Source organism: Larus michahellis, chromosome 1 (assembly GCF_964199755.1).
Source record: "Larus michahellis chromosome 1, bLarMic1.1, whole genome shotgun sequence".
Lineage (NCBI taxonomy): Eukaryota > Metazoa > Chordata > Aves > Charadriiformes > Laridae > Larus > Larus michahellis.
This window is the reverse complement of record NC_133896.1, coordinates 71069810-71087625: the sequence shown is the minus strand read 5'-3', so window position 1 is coordinate 71087625 and position 17816 is coordinate 71069810. Positions and strand designations below refer to the sequence as shown.

General features: G+C 39.2%; 1 protein-coding gene across 1 annotated transcript in view; it reads right to left on the bottom strand.

The window, feature by feature from the left end:
• PIK3C2G (phosphatidylinositol-4-phosphate 3-kinase catalytic subunit type 2 gamma) overlaps positions 1-17816 on the bottom strand; it is a 284737-nt gene that overhangs the window by 143143 nt on the left and 123778 nt on the right. The window contains exons 11-13 of the mRNA XM_074585602.1: positions 17413-17446; positions 9260-9455; positions 4042-4164 (exon numbers count right to left, since the gene is read on the bottom strand). Coding sequence (XP_074441703.1) covers positions 4042-4164; positions 9260-9455; positions 17413-17446 — 353 coding nt within the window. The remainder of the gene's footprint in view (positions 1-4041; positions 4165-9259; positions 9456-17412; positions 17447-17816) is intronic.

Genomic DNA, 17816 nt, shown 5'->3' with positions numbered 1-17816 from the left:
GCTTAAATTTCTCAAGTGGGAAGTGAAATTAATTACCTTTTTTCTGTATAAACAAAATCAATATAAGGAGCTAAGGGCTAAAAGAATTATTCCTCATTGACAACATAAGCATTGAGAAAACGAAAGATATGCATAAAGTAGAGATTAAGAAAACAAACTAGAAGATAAACTTAAATAACAGATTCCATTTGATTTTCAGATATTCAATCTAGACTGGCAGAACAATGCAACTCAGCTTTTCTAAAAAGGTATAGTCATAGTTAAGCAGTAAGCATATGTAGAAATTGGTATTTAAAAAGTGTAGTAGCCTGAAAAACATAAGGACTATGGGTAGCAGAAATAAGTTTCCTTGAATGCACTGAGGAGCCACTGAAATTAAGTAGATGGTTTTCATCTGAAATTCTGAAGTCTTCCAAATTAGCATTAGTGTCAAAATTTCAGATGATCAGTCCTAAACATTTGGAAATTATTCAAATTTGCATACCTCTCTCTTCGAATAACAAGGCAAGACATCAATTTCCCACTCTTTCTAATTAACATGAATAGAATTGAGAAGCAATTCTCAACTGTCTTCCTACGTGTCCCTATTTATAGCTTTCAAGTCTGCTTTCCCTGTCTCACGCCCTCTTCCTCACTCATAATTACTTAGAAACAATTATTGGGAAACTGAACTGTTTTACATGCTATAGATAGCTTGTCTCTCTTTTTCACTTATAGGCCAACAACTCTGCCCATGTTACATAAAACTGTTCGACAGTGAGTTACACTTAACTTTAAAGCATCGTTAATGCTGTGAAGAGACAAGAACAAGAAATCGAGAAGTGCATTTTCTAACACAGCCATTTGTTAACACTCTCTGGGAACTTGGAGCAAGTGAAACACTCACAATAATCTCACTGCAGAAAGCAAATGCTTGCTAGAGGTTCCCTGGGACACGATATATGGCACTACCAGATGCACACCAGAGGGAAAGAACTTGGAAACTCTGACAAGAGTTAGACATCCCAAGAGTTAAAGTATGGGTCAAAGAGGAGCAAAATTTCCCTTCCAGTGACACATGATACACAAAGAAGGGCAATACCTGTATTACTTTTAAGAACTTTGATTAATGCAAGTCTGAGCTTACCCAATTGGTATTATCCTTTCTGACTGCATGAGGCTGAGTCAAATGGATGACTAAGAAGAAAGAGGAAATGGAACAGTGGCCAGAAATAAGACTCCCTGTGGGTGAACAATTTCAACAGTAATTGAGAAAAACAGAGGAGCTACTCACTGAGAAGGTGCTATTCACAGACACTAGATAAAGTTATACAGCCGGTTTCAAAGGCCAAGGGCCTAATATCATAAGAGCACTAAACACAGAAGAGCTCTGGGGCAACCCAGGCTTTGCTCTGAGAGAGTGTAAAGAAAACAGTGAAGCCAAACAAAATATGGAGAAGAGGGAAATCCAATGCCAAGAAAGTATCTGAGGTGATGAATGGTAGGTTTAATGTTAATTCCATATTTCACGTCTGTAGGTTTAACATAAATTATGGAGGATGGAAAAAAGAGGAGATGGTGGAACATCATCTAAGCAGCTAAGACAAAAGAAAGAAAATCATTAAGATGTCTCAGTCATTGAAAAATGAAATTTAGGAGAAAATTAAGGGGGCAACTTTTGGACTTTACTGATTATGTGCTAGATAGTATCAGCCTGTTTGAACTCTGCACTAAGGTGAGAATCACGCTTTTCAAAGATAATACACAAGTTCTAAAGCAAAAAGTATACTCTTAGAAAAGGACAAAGAGAATAAACACTGAATGACGCAACCTCCTTAGGTATCAAACAATTCCTATGTTTTCTGAGAACATTCTAAGACAGACTAAATATAATAAAAGACTTCAACAGAAGCTCATGTTTAAACACAAAAAACCCTATCAAGTTAATGTTCAGACAGTAACTGGTTAAAGCACCTGAAAAGACAAACGAAATACTTGAAAAATCGGTAAATAAAGCAAGTCGTCTCTTCAGTAAAAACTCTTTTCCTAGATTCCCAGTCATCAAAACACTACTCTCCATTTTTTTTTTTGCCTTGTTTGAGTCATTCCTAATCTAAGATCAGGGCTCATTTTGAATTAGACAGGTTTATTTTTGGCCTTATTGATCCCTACCTGTATAGACAATATTTGACTTCATAATGCAACAGAAGCTCTTCCTGGTGGCCTTTTATCACATGCATTTTCAATGGCTGTGATCAACCGAAAATTGCATATGGGTTAGAACGAAAGTAGCACTTTGTAACTCAAGGCATGAAACTTCACAAAACAGAAATTGTCTCCTCTGTAAACTTTTAAGGCAAACGTATTCCCTTCTGTTTCAGAAAAGTGATGTTATGGCCAAAAGATAACTAAGAGTGAACATAGCTTGGTTACAGTTTCAAGTGACCCAGACCTCCTCCATTAGGAAATGGTGCCAGTTGATGACATGAAAAACAATTGCAGTAATACCTACCTCTGCAAAAGACTCTATTTTTTAATCAATTCCTGCTTGAATTCTTGCAAAAATTATTAATTAGTTTTTATATACATGCAGTCATTGCAGGAAAGCCAAACCAGCCTCTCCTTGTATATGTTTTAAATGATGCCAGTCAGGCATAATGCACCACCTCTACACTTCCTTCTCTCTCTCTATTTCAAAATATTCTGAACATACTGATTGTTCTGTCAAGTTTGGTGCTGTTTATTCTTTCTTAGAGGGTTAGCAGCACAAACAGCAAAACCCACATTTTCTCATTATAGGACTATGGCAAGTATTTACTATTTAAAATAAAGTAAAAACAACATAAACATTTCCTTTCCTATGCATATTTTCATACAGGAAAGATCTTCTGGCATCTCCGTCCTACCTAATATTCTGATACTATACCAAAGTCATACTATGGTAAGCACAACACAGTAAAAAGCAGCCAGTTCCCGTCTTGATGTGAAAACATTTGATTTTGTTGTTAAGTGCTGTGATAGATTTGGAATAAAAACAAAATCCATTTTCATGATCTCAACACGTTCATGTCCTACAGTAAACATCTGCGTGTCACAGGTTTCATATAAAAAGGTCTTCTTCCATTTGACCAGCTTCAAACTCTTATAATAAGTCTTAGATGAAGGCAAACAGAAGTTATGAATTACACTCTGCATTCAACTAGAATTTAAAAAAACCCTTTCAGCTGACTTGTAGCCTTTGTTCAATTTTAACGTAATCAAGCTGCTTTCAGATTTAGAATACAGTAAACAGTGACGTAAAATACCAAAAATTTGAAAGATTGTAAATATGAACATGTCATGCTCAGGAAGTTGGAAAACTACAATATTACCCACCAAATCATAAAAAATTGCCTACTTCTTCTCTCCCATCTATTGCAAATATGCTTTTTATCATCCTATTGCCCTAACTGAATGGTGTTTCCTTGTGCACCTTGCTTTTCAATGGAGTTATTTTCCTCAAAGCAGACACGCAGGTGACAGGCAGTTGTTAATCTTTAAAATTCCAGTCTCAAACTAAGGTCCTCATTTTAAAACTGCAGAACCTTCTTTAAAAACAAACCAACAAACAAACAAAAACAACAAAAAAAAACCCCACCCCAAAAACCACAACAGCCTTGTTGCTTCCTTAAAGAAGTATTACAATACGTTCTCATGTTGGACTGCATACCTATTGGAGGTGGATCCAAAGGGCGGAAGTTCTCAAAAGAGAACAGAAATACAGCCTTTGGTTGTATCTCCTTTTGGTTCCAGTATTTCTCGAGGATGCTTCTAGTGAATGAAACCTATTCTCAGCTTAGTTTAGCTTGTTGTCAGACCAGATTTAGCTTAGTCCTGTTTCTCTCCCTCTAGCTATCCCATTCCTTTCACACTCCCATCTTCCTAAGTTTCTCTGAATTATGCAGAGTTTAATTTGCTCAGAAGAAGATCCATAATAAAGATGTGGGTCTTTTTGGGGGGAATAAATATTCAGTGTGTGAAATCTATTAGACAAACATATATCAAGCACAGACCAAAACTTACTTCTCATTCCAGTCAGCCAGGAAAAAGAAGGATCTTTTAGCCGGTATACTTTTGCAAATCTTGACTTGACATATTGTCTTCCCAGCGTAAGTTAGTGAACAAGAAAAAGAGAAAACTTTGTAGCTACAAAGAGAAGGGGAAAAAAAATAAAAAAAATGATTAATAGTAATGTAACACGTCCAGCACAGTAAATTTGGGGTTAACCATTCAGAAACTTGTGAAGATCCATCCTTACAAGCAAAAAGAATTAAAACAACGAATCTCATATTAATATGGGAGGTGGAAGAGGTTTATCTTGGGTTATTTTTTTTGTAAATGTTCAGAATTCAGGAAGAGTACTTAAGACACCTAAATTCTGCTCCATGTTTTTCTCATTAAGACTAATTTTTTTTTTCATTATTGCAGTCGAGGGAAATTTGGACGCAAGATTTGAAGTGTTACAACTTGCTCGTTATAAAACTTCAGTCAACACTAAATCTATACTTTTCCCAATCAGTGAAAAACAGTTTAGTAATTAAGGGATTCTATGCATTCATTACAGCAGAAGCATTAAAGCCCTCTGTGTTGGCATTATTCAGATACTTAACTGACTAGCTACACAGTGTTAATTCAGGTCTGGGGCTATCTGTTGGTTTGATATTCTTCTAACTGAAGTCTTATAAAATTTAAGTCAAAATAGATGAATAAAGTATAATCAACTAATTTTCTTAACTGGTCTTGTAACTTCCAGATCTTCCTGCCACTCTCAGCTTTAGACCACATTCTGTACAAGGATGATGAACAGGAGAAACAGAGTCAAATCAGAACAACAAACTTGAAGCATTTGCAGATTGAAGGTGTCTGGCTTTGTTTTATTTACAAATATGATAGTTGACCTCTTCCAGAACATTATGGTAATTGTTATAATTATTGTAGCAGATATGCTTTTTCTTTTTTCTCTTTTTTTTCTTTCCTTTTTTTTCTTTTTCATTCGAAGAAAAAGATCTGGAATCGGTAGTACCTATGAGGTATTGATGCAGAGAAAAGAAAAAAAAATACCTTACAAGACTAGAAAATACTTCTGTTCTTAAATATAGCATCTTTCCTCTGGAGTCTAAACATTACAAACAGTTGGAGAATAGTGCAGGAAATAATAGGTTTTAATACAATCAAATGATTAAGCACTCCTGTTTAAACAGAACTATTAATACACAATATACAGATATATCCGTGATTTTATACACCAAAAAGACCTAATCCTGAGAAGATTAATGCTTACACAATGTTTCAGTCTAACTAAAGTCAGAAAAGTTGTTCAGAGTGCGGGCACTTCAACACATTTTAGGTCTTTGTAGAGCATCTTGCACAGGTACCCTTCCCTGTGAGTTCAAAGGCATGACTCTACAGTCTTGTCCCCAAAATCACTTCATATCATCCACATGTAGATAGGAATTTGATTTTTGGTGGATGTAGAAACAAATGAAGCTAGCAATGTTATGCCACTAGCATCAAATAGGGCATATCTGCTTGGGATTTAAATAAGACAAAACAACAAACTGGATTAAAAAGAAAAAGGAATGAAAATACAGTAAAGAAAGGTAATCAGTTTTGCAACATTGTTCTGCAACTTGTAAGGTCTTTACCTATCTTTAACGAGGACAGTAAGACTGGAATAAGAAATTGAGAGCATAAATATAAAAATTGACAAAAAACTGGCAAAAATCAAATCCAGAAAAGTGAACTTGAGAGGGATTTTACAGGAAACTAACACGGTTCTGTAAAACACTAGACAGTTCACTCTCCCTTATCCCAAATGATTAAAAGAAAAGCCATTTATCACATACTGGTATGTATAGAAAAAAAAACAACTATGTGGGACAGACAGCAAGGGATGTAAAAATTTTAACATTTATAATACATATATTTTATATATATATGTAGGAACATATATTAAAATACACATTGTGAACAGCAGCAAGATCATAAAATGTGACCTTTGGGAAAGGGAAAATGAGAGTTGTGACATAGCCAACATGAATCATGCAATGCAGAAATAAGAATGGGGAGTATGCATGACAATGAAGTTAGTGAAAGTATTTGAGGAAAGTAGGTGTCAGAGCGGCACCCCATGTTAAGAAGTTCATGCTAGCTACGCATATTGGAAAGAATGGCAGGGAGATTAAGGAGGAAGAGAGATTCTCATTTTCACATGCTTACACATAGCATTCAAGTCATCAGTGGCCTTTAGGCCATATATAATGCAGAATCATATAGTGATTAGAGTTCTACATTTTCACCTTAACTGATGCAAATTCTCTCAGATTTTTACTAAACTGCTAATTACAATTAATGCTGTATACTACACTCTCTTGCTTACAGTCTAATGCAAATGATCCCACTGTTTTTTCATCAGTCATTTAGACTTCAAGGTAAAGTGGGAATAAGGGGAAAATATTAATAAAAACTTGGAGAACAGTATTTTGACTCAAAAATAATGTTACCAGACTGTAGTCACCTGTCCTCTTTTGACTGCACTGGAGTGGTAAGAGAAGAACACCAGTTTTGCTCAGAGTAGGAACAACAGCTATTTGAAGAGACAACTAATTTGACCAAATAAACAATTCAGAAGAGAATTTAAATCAGCTTTTTATTAAAGATGCCTCCCTTTTTTCTTTCCTCTGCTACGCTAATATACTACATATACTTGGACCTACAAACTATACTTATTTTAATCACTATCTATAAAGAGGATCGTCAATCATAGAATCATAGAATTGCTGAGGTTGGAAGGGACCTTTAAGATCATCAAGTCCAACCTTTAACCTACCCTGACAAGAGCCACTTCTAAACCAGTCCCTAAGTGCCCCATCTACCCTTTTTTTAAACACCTCCAGGGATGGTGAATCCACCACCTCCCTGGGCAGCCTATTCCAATGTTTAATAACCCTTTCAGTGAAAAAATGTTTCCTAATATCCAATCTAAACCTCCCCTGACGTAACTTGAACCTGTTTCCCCTCGTCCTATCACTTGTCACCAGGGAGAAGAGGTCAGCCCCCATCTCTCTACAACCTCCTTTCAGGTAGTTGTAGAGGGTGATAAGGTCTCCCCTCAGCCTCCTCTTCTCCAGGCTAAACAACCCCAGCTCCCTCAGTCGTTCTTCATAAGGTTTGTCCTCCAGACCCCTCACCAGCTTTGTAGCCCTTCTCTGGACACGCTCCAACACCTCAATGTCCCTCTTGTAGCGAGGGGCCCAAAACTGAACGCAGTACTCGAGGTGGGGCCTCACCAGTGCCGAGTACAGGGGGATGATCATTTCCCTAGTCTGGCTCACCACACTATTCCTGATACAGGCTAGGATGCTGCTGGCCTTCTTGGCCACCTGGGCACACTGCTGGCTCATATTCAGACGGCTGTCCACCAACACCCCCAGGTCCTTTTCTGCCAGGCAGCTTTTGAGCCACTCCACCCCAATCCTGTAGCGCTGCATGGGGTTGCTGTGACCCAAGTGCAGGACCCGGCACTTGGCCTTGTTGAACCTCATACCATTGGTCTCAGCCCATCGGTCCAGCCTGTCCAGATCCCTCTGCAGAGCCAACCTACCCTCAAGCAGATCAACACGCCCGCCCAGTTAGTGTCATCTGTGAACTTACTGAGGGTGCATTTGATCCCCTTATCCAGATCATTGATAAAGATATTAAAGAGAACCGGCCCCAGCACCGAGCCCTGGGGGACACCAAGGGGGGACACACTTGTGACCGGACACCAACTAGATTTAACTCCATTTACCACCACTCTCTGGGCACGGCCATCCAGCCAGTTTTTTACCCAGCGAAGAGTACACCTGTCCAGGCCATGAGCAGCCAGTTTCTCCAGGAGAATGCTGTGGGAAACAGTGTCAAAAGCTTTGCAAAAATCCAGGTAGACAACATCCACAGCCTTTCCCTCATCCACTAAGTGGGTCACCTTATCATAGAAGGATATTAGGTTTGATAGGCATGACCTGCCCTTCACAAACCCATGCTGACTGGGCCTGATCACCCTGTTCTCCTGCATGTGCCGTGTAATGGCACTGAGGAGGATCTGTTCCATGGCCTTCCCAGGCACCGAGGTCAGACTGACTGGCCTGTAGTTCCCTGGATCCTCCTTCTGGCCCTTCTTGTGGATGGGTGTCACGTTTGCTAACCTCCAGTCAGCTGGGACCTCCCCGGTTGTCCAGGACTGCTCATAAATGATGCAAAGTGGCCTGGCGAGCACTTCCACCAGCTCCTTCAGTACCCTTGGGTGGATCCCATCCGGCCCCATAGATCTGTGCACCTCCAGGTGCTGAAGCAGGTCCCTCACCATTTCCCTTTGGATTACAGGGGCTTCATTCTGCTCCCCATCCCTGTCTTCTAGCTCAGGGGTCTGGGTACTCAGGGAACAACTGGTCCTACAGCTGAAGACTGAGGCAAAGAGGACATTAAGTACCTCAGCCTTTTCCTCATCCTTGGTCACTATGTTACCAGCCCCATCTACTAGAGGACAGAGATTATCCTTAGTCCTCTTTTTGTTGCTAATATATTTATAGAAACTTTTTTCGTTGTCCTTGACAACAGAAGCCAGGTTTAGTTCTAGCTGGGCTTTGGCCCTCCTGATTTTTTCCCGACATAGCTTCACTATCTCTTTGTAGTCCTCTTGAGTGGCCTGCCATGCTTAGCCAAGTAATGTGGTTTGAATACATCCAGAGCAAAAATGGCTGATAAAGCCTCATTCAGACTGAGTTTAAGAAAGCCCCCCTCTTGTCTAACGTGGTAAGCTGGCCTTCAATCCTTCCAGTTACTTGCACTGCGGAGGCCACACAAAGTCCCAGTCCAAACTCTCTTGGCATGCAGCACTCAGCCTTTCCTGCCTTCCTCCCTCTGAGCAAGTCAGTCACACAAGCAAGCATTTGTACACACACCCATCAAGGCAGCGCTCTGACCTTGCTTCTATTACCCTCCTTCCACACCGGTCAAGGGCAACCATCTAGGCCACCTCCTCAATTTTCCGTCTGTCTGTGGGACCCAGAATTCTCTTAGTTAAGCTTAAGTAAGCGCACTTCATGCTAGAAAAACAGGAGAGATACACCCTCTTACCCAGTCTCCGGCATTAATACAGGAGTATCACCAAGCCAACGGAAGTAAGCTAGCATCTGTGAAAAACACGTGATCACAAGAGACAATACCCCATCTTGTGAACAGCTGCTAGATCTCCTCCTACCTGTTCACCCAGGCTTCTGGGATGTTATGGGCAGCGTAAACAGTGAAGCTGAGCTGGGAGTCTAGGTTGACATCTGAACATGAAGGGCTTTTAGGTATGCTGGCAAGCTGGAAATTGGCATCAAAGCTGCTGCTGTAAACATGGATGAGACGAGAGATGGCCATGGAGAGCTCAGTCACAGCAGCCTCTATTAACACTAAGAGGAGAGAGAGAAAGAAATAAAGGTTAGCAATAGGTCATTTATGAAGAACCATATTTATCTTAAACCATCAGTTATGGCTTTGAAATGCTTCCTAATAAAATTTAATTAAAATGACATAACCTACCAACTGAAGCCAATTAGCCATCTGTGCTTCTGAAACCAGCCTTAGCTCATTTCTGGTGCATCATTAACAGTCTTTCATTACAGTGCTTTCAAATTAAGGCATTTTCAAAGTAAGCATTTTAAACTACAGCAAGCTAGCGTGTGCCTCAGATATGCCATTTTAGTCTGTTAATTTTTGTATTGGATGGATTTTTGTTATATAGGTATTTTGTACTTTCAGCAGCTAGTAGCTTCTTAGTTCAAGGGACGGGCAATGCAAGAGTAGAATAGAGAAAAAGCACTGGTTAAATTTTAAGACTCTAAAGCTGTTGCAACTGTAGGTAAACAATTAATAAAATATATACAATAGCAGCCACAATCAGACATGGTCGGCATTCAGATGTGCATGGACTGGTGATAAAATTACACAATGATGGACACTGAAATACAGACGTACACAGATGTATATGAAATGCAGGCTGTAGCTTTATTTATATCACACCTTTATTTATATTATTTCCTGTGGCTTCAGCTTTGCAGTGCTCTTTTTCTGCAATTACTGGCTTTTATCCATCTTCCCTCTCTCTGTGTTTTTGGAGCGCCTAGGGGATTGCCTGATTGCCAGCGAAAATTAAAAACCCCAGTCCTGGCAGCCTCCACCGAGTGAGGAGAGCTGGTACAAGCACTCATTTCTCAGGCAAAGGACAGGTTGAGAGAGAAAATGTCAGAGTACATTGTAGCATTCCAAGATCAGGATGATTTGTCTTCCATGAGGAGTACCCCAGATTCTCCCTTTTTCCCCCCTTCTAACTCATGGCTTCCTACACGACAAGAACATACTCTCATCACCTGCTACAGTTCCTGACATACTCCCTAAACTCGTCTGGCCACTGTATTCAGCAGCCCTCTATTAGCTGTCCAATAGTATCTATTGAAATAAATAAATAAATAAATAATTTACAGGAATAGGAAGCCTGAGACTTGCTTATATTAGCTTTTTATACTTGGGATAAGTGCAGGAATCACCACGATTCACTGGACTTAGCCACCTCAGTTTCCTGACAGAAACGTCTCCAAAAAACATGTGTTCAGTCTGGAATTTTATTCCCTTTCTTTGATACCTTCTGCCTTTAAACAAGCTAATACTCAGAACTATTGAGTCACAAAATGCATTGCAAACAGTGCAACGGAGTTATTTCAGTCTTCATTTTATAATAGACAAATTTTAACTATGTAACAATAGAGATATTCATGAAATTGAAATAGTTTGACATATAGTGGGGTGTGCTATTGGAAATACTGACAGTAAATTATTGCACTCGTGAAGGACTGGCTAGATTACTACTCCTTGTTGTATTGTAATCATCTTCCACATACGAAAACGGAATCATTTTAGGGACTGACAGGTTAAGAAAATTCAGCCCTTTTACTCTCTGTTCATCTATACTTCTCTATCTAGCACTCATTTTTAATTAATTTACTTATTCTCTTACTATTTTCTCCATTTATCATCCTTCACTATATTGTTCTGAATAAATCTCTTCCTCTAATGTTTTTTTTTTTCCCCTAGAATACCATTTTACTCTTATATCCTGTTCTCTTGAATGTGTAATAACTTGGTACCTCCCAAACTAAATGTTTAATTTGCACTGAATTCTTTTACATTCCAAGGAATTACCTATAGTCATATACAGAAAGCCTTCTTAAGACATCCAGAAGAGGACATTGGTGGACTATTATTTGAACTAATATTTTATACTTTATCTGAAATGCACCAAACTATTTATGTAAAGGAAAAACAGCTACTTAGGAGACTCCCTGCCTCCAATCTGTTCAATGTGGCAGACAGGTAGACATAGCACAATAGCAAAGTCCTTATTTAGGCAAATTGGCGTATTGAAGTTAATGATTGTTGAGTGGAACCTTCTCAGCATTTTCTCCAAAAAAGGGGTAAAATGTAGCTCAGAATCTGTGTAAACTTCCTGCTGCGTGTTGAAGTGAACCCTTTGGCCACCAGCAGTTTTTACACAATCCATATTCTAGACTGTAAGGCAATGTTTCAAATTTTGTCCACAGAACAAGAGGAAATGCATTGTATTTCAGCTAAGCCACAGAAAGAAGGGAATACTCCTTGAACAAAAGAAAAAAAAAAAGTCAGGAGAAACATACACGATAGGGTAAATATTTTCCATAACAGAAAATCTACACATGCCAGGCAAGGAAGTGAATAAGGTACCTATCACTATATCTAAGGTGCCTATTGCTATATCCAAGCTATCTTGTCCACTGGCCATTTTTGCAGAAGAAAGACTGTCATGATTTACCTGAGAGACAAAACTGAATGCCAGATACATAAAAACCAGACAAACAAACAAAAAAACCCACCAAGAGTGATGGAAAACAAGGAAAAGCACAATTTTGGCCTCAATTATTTATAACATGCTTCTATCTGTCAGTGGTCAGGTGAAAAAAGTTTCCTGGGTGCCAAGGACCTGCCCACCCTACAAGATCTATGTGGATAGATGGGGCAAGGTTAACAGTCTTCACTTAGTTGCAGACGATGTTCGTGATTCTCCCTGCTGAAGGGAGCTGGGAAATGTTCTTTTTCCTCCCTCTCTTAAATTTCCACCTTTCACCCGTGGCCCTGCAGTCTGTGCCTGAATGCAGAAACGGAGCCAGTTTGGAAGCAGGGCCTGGGGGAGGACTACAGGCTGCCTCTCTCGCTAAGATGGCATGTGAGGGGTGAAGACAGCAACAGGGCAATCAGCTCAGCTGCCATCAAAGGGAGACGAATGAAACTTCAGCATTATTTATCTAATTATTAGAAGATCCAGAAGGAAGATCTTCTCAGGGACTGAGTTTCTCAAGTGTATGCAAATGTCCAAGTATGACCTAGTTTGCAGCTGCAGCATTTTTTCTACATTCGTTTTCTTACTCTTGTCAGCTCTCAGTTTAAAATGACTCTATGGTTTCCATGCCAGAGTCAGCCCTTTCCCCCCCGCCCAACTCTTCACTCATTAAGCCCAGTAGCAATTAACTAAATTAAAGACAAACATCTTGGCTAGTCTGTAAGTGTCCATTACTCACAAGAGCTGGTCAGCATCTTTTCACTACATTTTTATGAGCTGCTGAATAGGATTTGGTACACTGAAATTATATCGCTCATTCATGAAGCCAGAGAACTTTACCGCTTCTTATGATTTTTATGATTAATAAATCTTAGATGAGAAAGGACTATGGTGTTTCACTGACTTACACAGCACAGGCTATGGACTTCCTACAGCGGATTCACAGCTTCAGCTATGCCAAAGTTCATTTCCTAGAAAGGTGTCCCAGGCATAGCCAGTATCTAGGAGACAATGAATACACCACATGGCAAAGTGAATTGTGACCAAGATTAATAATCTCATAACTCAAACCTCATAATTTATTTCTAGTGTGAAATTATTTGGCATCACCTTCTCAGCGAAGGTGAGAAGGAATGAGACTTGCAGAAATGAGATGAGACTAAGGGAAGTGAACTTTAACTACAGCTGCCAGATATGCTTACTTCTGACAGATGTTCCTTGTACACGAAGTTTGAAGGAATACATTTCACCCTTAGTGAGACACAAAACAATCCACACCATCCTTAAAAGTGTTAATGTATATGCCTGCAGGTGCCTTCAAGAATTAGTAAGGAACATACTAACATATTCCTTATAGAAAACCACTTACTTTCTTCTTCTCAGTCCAGTATTACAATTCACATATTATTTTAGTGCCAGACCTTCCAACAGAGCAGGTACTTTGTTGTTATTGCACTAGCAGTTGATGTCAATTTAATACATAGTAAACATGCCCTCTCTGTCTCCGTACACACATTTTCGCTCCGTAAAACATGACAAATATCTTGTTAAACAGAATTTGGAAGGAAGGCTTAAGACCCTTTTGACACCTTAAAGACATTTTGGAGAACAGGAGCTTTATATTGTTTTTTCCCCACTTATTTTTAGAGGCTTCCCTCTAAAAAAGAGCAAGCTCCTAAATACAGTTTAGGTCATACACACACACGCAAAACACCCAGAAAAAAACCCTTTAAGATTTAGGTAAGGTGCTAAGCAGTGTTGATTAGAACATATTTAAAAACTGGTCATGGTTAAAAAACCCCTGGCTTTCAGAACAACGTATCAGGATGTAACACAGCAAAAATTCAGAGGTAAAGAGTCATGCTCAGATTTGAAAGCAATGCAGGATACACTTACGGAGATGAAATGCAATCAATAAAAAGCTCTTGACGTTTTTCTGTATTCTGAAAAAAAGCAAGATTTTTTCCAAAACAAAACTATAATGGCTTTGTGCTAAGAAAACAAGGAAGCTGCATTTTCAGTTTTATATAGCAAAACCTTCAAAAAACCTTCCATTTTTTTCCCCTGCCTACTTTTTTTGGGAGTGGGTGAAATATTCTGTGGTGAATATTTTTATGATCAGGTCTAGAAGCAACTATCAAATCCCAAGCACAATTAGTGAACCTTTACACCCTTAAATATAACGACAACTTCATGAAATGTATCATCATCAAGGTGTCTGATTTCTGCATTTACTCGAAAAAGCTAGCAACTCCAGCAATTCAGTTGGAAAAGACTGTTGATTCAATATCATCAGTTCATGGCGCATACTAGACTTTCTGGGATAGGTCCCAGAGAACTACTAATCAAATGCCAAAAGCTGCTTATTATGTCTGATCCGGTGAAATCCCAGCCTGAAGTAGAAAGGCTGTAGACATTGTATAAACAGTCATTCATCAGCTTTTGAAAAATATGCACAGACTCAAGTTTTGTACCAGCTTGAGGCCTGTCTTTTCATACTCTGGATTGCAGCAAACTCCAGTGCTAAATCCCTAACTTGAATAATCTCATTCTTTATTTTCTGGGAACACTTGATGCTGCAGAAAGGCGCTAATGTCTAGAAATGCCTAGCGTTCCTCACATTTAGGAAGAAATGAAAAAATAATTTGAGTACTAAAACATTAATATAATCTTCTAAGGACTTCATACAGAGGAAAAAGAACATGATCCAGACTTAGGCATAACGTAAGTACTGCTCTGTTCACAGCAATGGAATACTTCGGTCTACAGAGATAACACTGTTAATAGAGCCAGTTATTGCAACACTAAATCAAAACTGGGTATTTTGAATATAGTCTTTGACTTGCTTAGTCCATGGTGAATTACTAATATTAAACCACTGATAATCTTTTATTAAAGAGAAAGATTAAAGCAGTTTCTAAACAGATTATTAAGTAAGGTTTTAATTTTAATAGTAGCCTTTATCTTTTTCTCTTTTGTGGTAGAGCGAAGCTATAATGAAGAAAACCAAAACTCTTTTATGATACTTAGGGTAATAACTATCACTTAGGAGAGGAAAACGAAATTATCGGTTGGAGTAACTGCTGCTCTTGCTGTTCAAATTCGATCCTGCTTTCTTCAAGATAAACATGAATACATGCAAGAGACAGAAAAAAACATTACACATGGGAAATGCAGTCTGTTTCCCCCTCGGCTCTCAATGGTGACTTCATTTGTAATTGTGCTGCTAGAGAAAGCAAAGCACATAGTCTTTAGCTTCCTGGAGATCTGGAAAAAATTTACCAGCACTGAGCTAAGGTGGTGATTTTACTTTTGGGTCACAGACTTGCAAATTTTTGCATGCCTACAACTCTAGCCAGGTAAGCGTAATGAGGCAAAAAGAGGGCGGGAAGCAAATGAAGTGGAAAAGGAAACACAAAGGTGATTTCAGCAGGAATGCACATCTCACCACCTAGCTGGTTTTTACTTCTAGCTTCAGCAGGTGACAATATCATCTGGGTTCCTCTCAGGCTCAGGGTCCCTAGGCCAACAGATGGGAGGCCCCATGGCATTATCATGAAGGTGAGCACTGAGAAGACAGGAACTAAGGAAAGCTCATGATCCCCAAAAGAGAAGATGTGTAGAATGGCTTTGTCCACTTCTTGGGGATCAGGCCTACGTTCCAACAGATCGGTTTTGGTCATTGCTCTCACACTTTGGTTTTTATCAGACATGCCCTTAACACCAGCTTTGATACAATAGCTAGACTTTTCTGTTAGCGCTCATTAGCCTAATGTTAATTATTTTGCTGGCTTTTAGAAGTTTATTTAATAGGTGCAGATATAACGCATGCAGTATGTTTTAACGTATATGAAATGTGTATCACTGCGTGTAAGAGGTCAATTTGAATTTTGGTTACCTTGGACAACTTTGAACGTAGGCTGCTCCACAGGATGACTAATGGCCTGGCAAGTTCTGACTTGCAATCGGTAAGTTGCAGTTTCTAATATTACGCTACCAAAAGGATTCTGCAACTGTTATGAAATTAGGGCGTGCTGAGAACAAACAGAGAAGCATCACTCTTCACAGCTGAAGGTTTCCTGGCATAAATAAATAGGTAAGAGAAGTAGAGAGTAAAAAAATCTGATTCCTTTACTGTTATTCAATAAATCAGATTTTCCTTGAGGAAGCTGATGATTCAATGAAGTCCAAATTTGGAAATATCTTTAAATAAAGGAATGTTTTAAATCCTTTCCAGACAGGTTTTCTGAACAGCGTGCAGAGGAAGACATTTCTAAGTTAGATGTTGATTAGTAACTATTCATTCTTTTCATCATCAAGAATTAGTTGCTGTTAAGTGTTAAAAAACCAAAAAAGATGGGATAAATTACTATATCCAAGGGAGAAGAATCCTACAAACCGCATTTACCTTCTCCCCCCGTTCCCCTGGCCCTCCAGCTGCTTAGCTTTTCCTGGCAGCTTACAAATATAATTCCCGTTTCTTTGTTTGCTGTTCATGAAGTTGAATAATGGTGAAACAACAAGCCTGGCATTTGGAGGCCTGCACTTGCACCACCTCTGTGTTTGAAAGGCTGCTGCAGTCTTTGTGGTCGGTTCACCTTTTTACCTCTCTGAGCACACTGCAATTGAGAAAAGCAGACAGAGGAAAAAAGAAAGAGGGGAAAAAAAAGCATCTTGGAGGCCACCTTTTTTCTCAAACAAAATGGAGAGAGCTCACTGTTCCACAGCCCAGCCCAGCCCACCCCAACATTCAGACGGAAGGCCCTCTGAAAGCATCCGTGTAGCACCCCCAGCTGCATGTCGCAGGCCAGCCACAGAGGGGTACAGCAGGACCTGTGGCCCCATGTGGCTGTCCCCCTCCGGGTACCCGGCACAGGGACACATGACAGGACTCCTGCACATCCCTCAGTCCGCAAGGTGCCCCGCAGTAATGCTAATCGTACTGGGCATTAGCAAATGAGTCTAAGCTAACTGAGGAATTAAATAAGGCAAGGTCTTTGATTTTGTCCATTACTATTAATTAACCTACTCTTCTTATGACATTATGTAAATTTAAGATAACACACTATTTACATAACAAAAGACAACAAAGAACTAAAGCTTAAGGAGGGAGAAATGAAAGTTATCAGAGCCAAGTAGAAAAGCCATACAAAAAATATTTTTTTAGGCTTTCATGAAGTTCCTTATTTTCCCTTTTCTCCACAGAAAAAGTTGGGGTTTAGGACAACTGCCATGATCACCACTAACTGTAATCAATTCTTTCACTCTACTATTCATTTTCCATATTTAAATCTCCGGATTAGTTTTGGGAAATGCTATGATTTATTTATGTTTTTAGATCACTTAAATTTTAGCTTGTCATAATTACCTTATAATATGACCAAATATGTAAACATCTGCACTATGCCAACCATAACAGTTCATTAATACAAACAAATAGCAAGACATGTGTTTTCTAATGATACATCTTGAATTAATGTATTTTTAAAATAACACTTTACCTTTGTCTGGTGTGTCCACACTTTGAAGTGAATTCTATAAAGACAAAACCAGAGGGAAAAAGTAATCAGTTAGTTCAGAAAAGACCAGATAGCAGTTATAATGGTTTTAGGAGTAGTACTCATGGGAAATAAGGTGAGAAACGGGAAGGATGTGTCCTAAAGTTATGATGACAGAAGACATGACTGGGATTCAGAATAAACAGGACCTGCTTCCCAGCTCTTCCATCTGCTTCCTCTACCATCTCAGACATCATATCATCTCAGACTCAGGACCCGATTTCTGACGTTATTTAGGCATGTCAAGGTACAAAGAAGCCCTTATCAACATTTGAGGTGCACACACATTTTCAGCCTCTGCATTGGTATAACAGAGAGAAGAATATCCTTTCCATCCCTCTGCATGC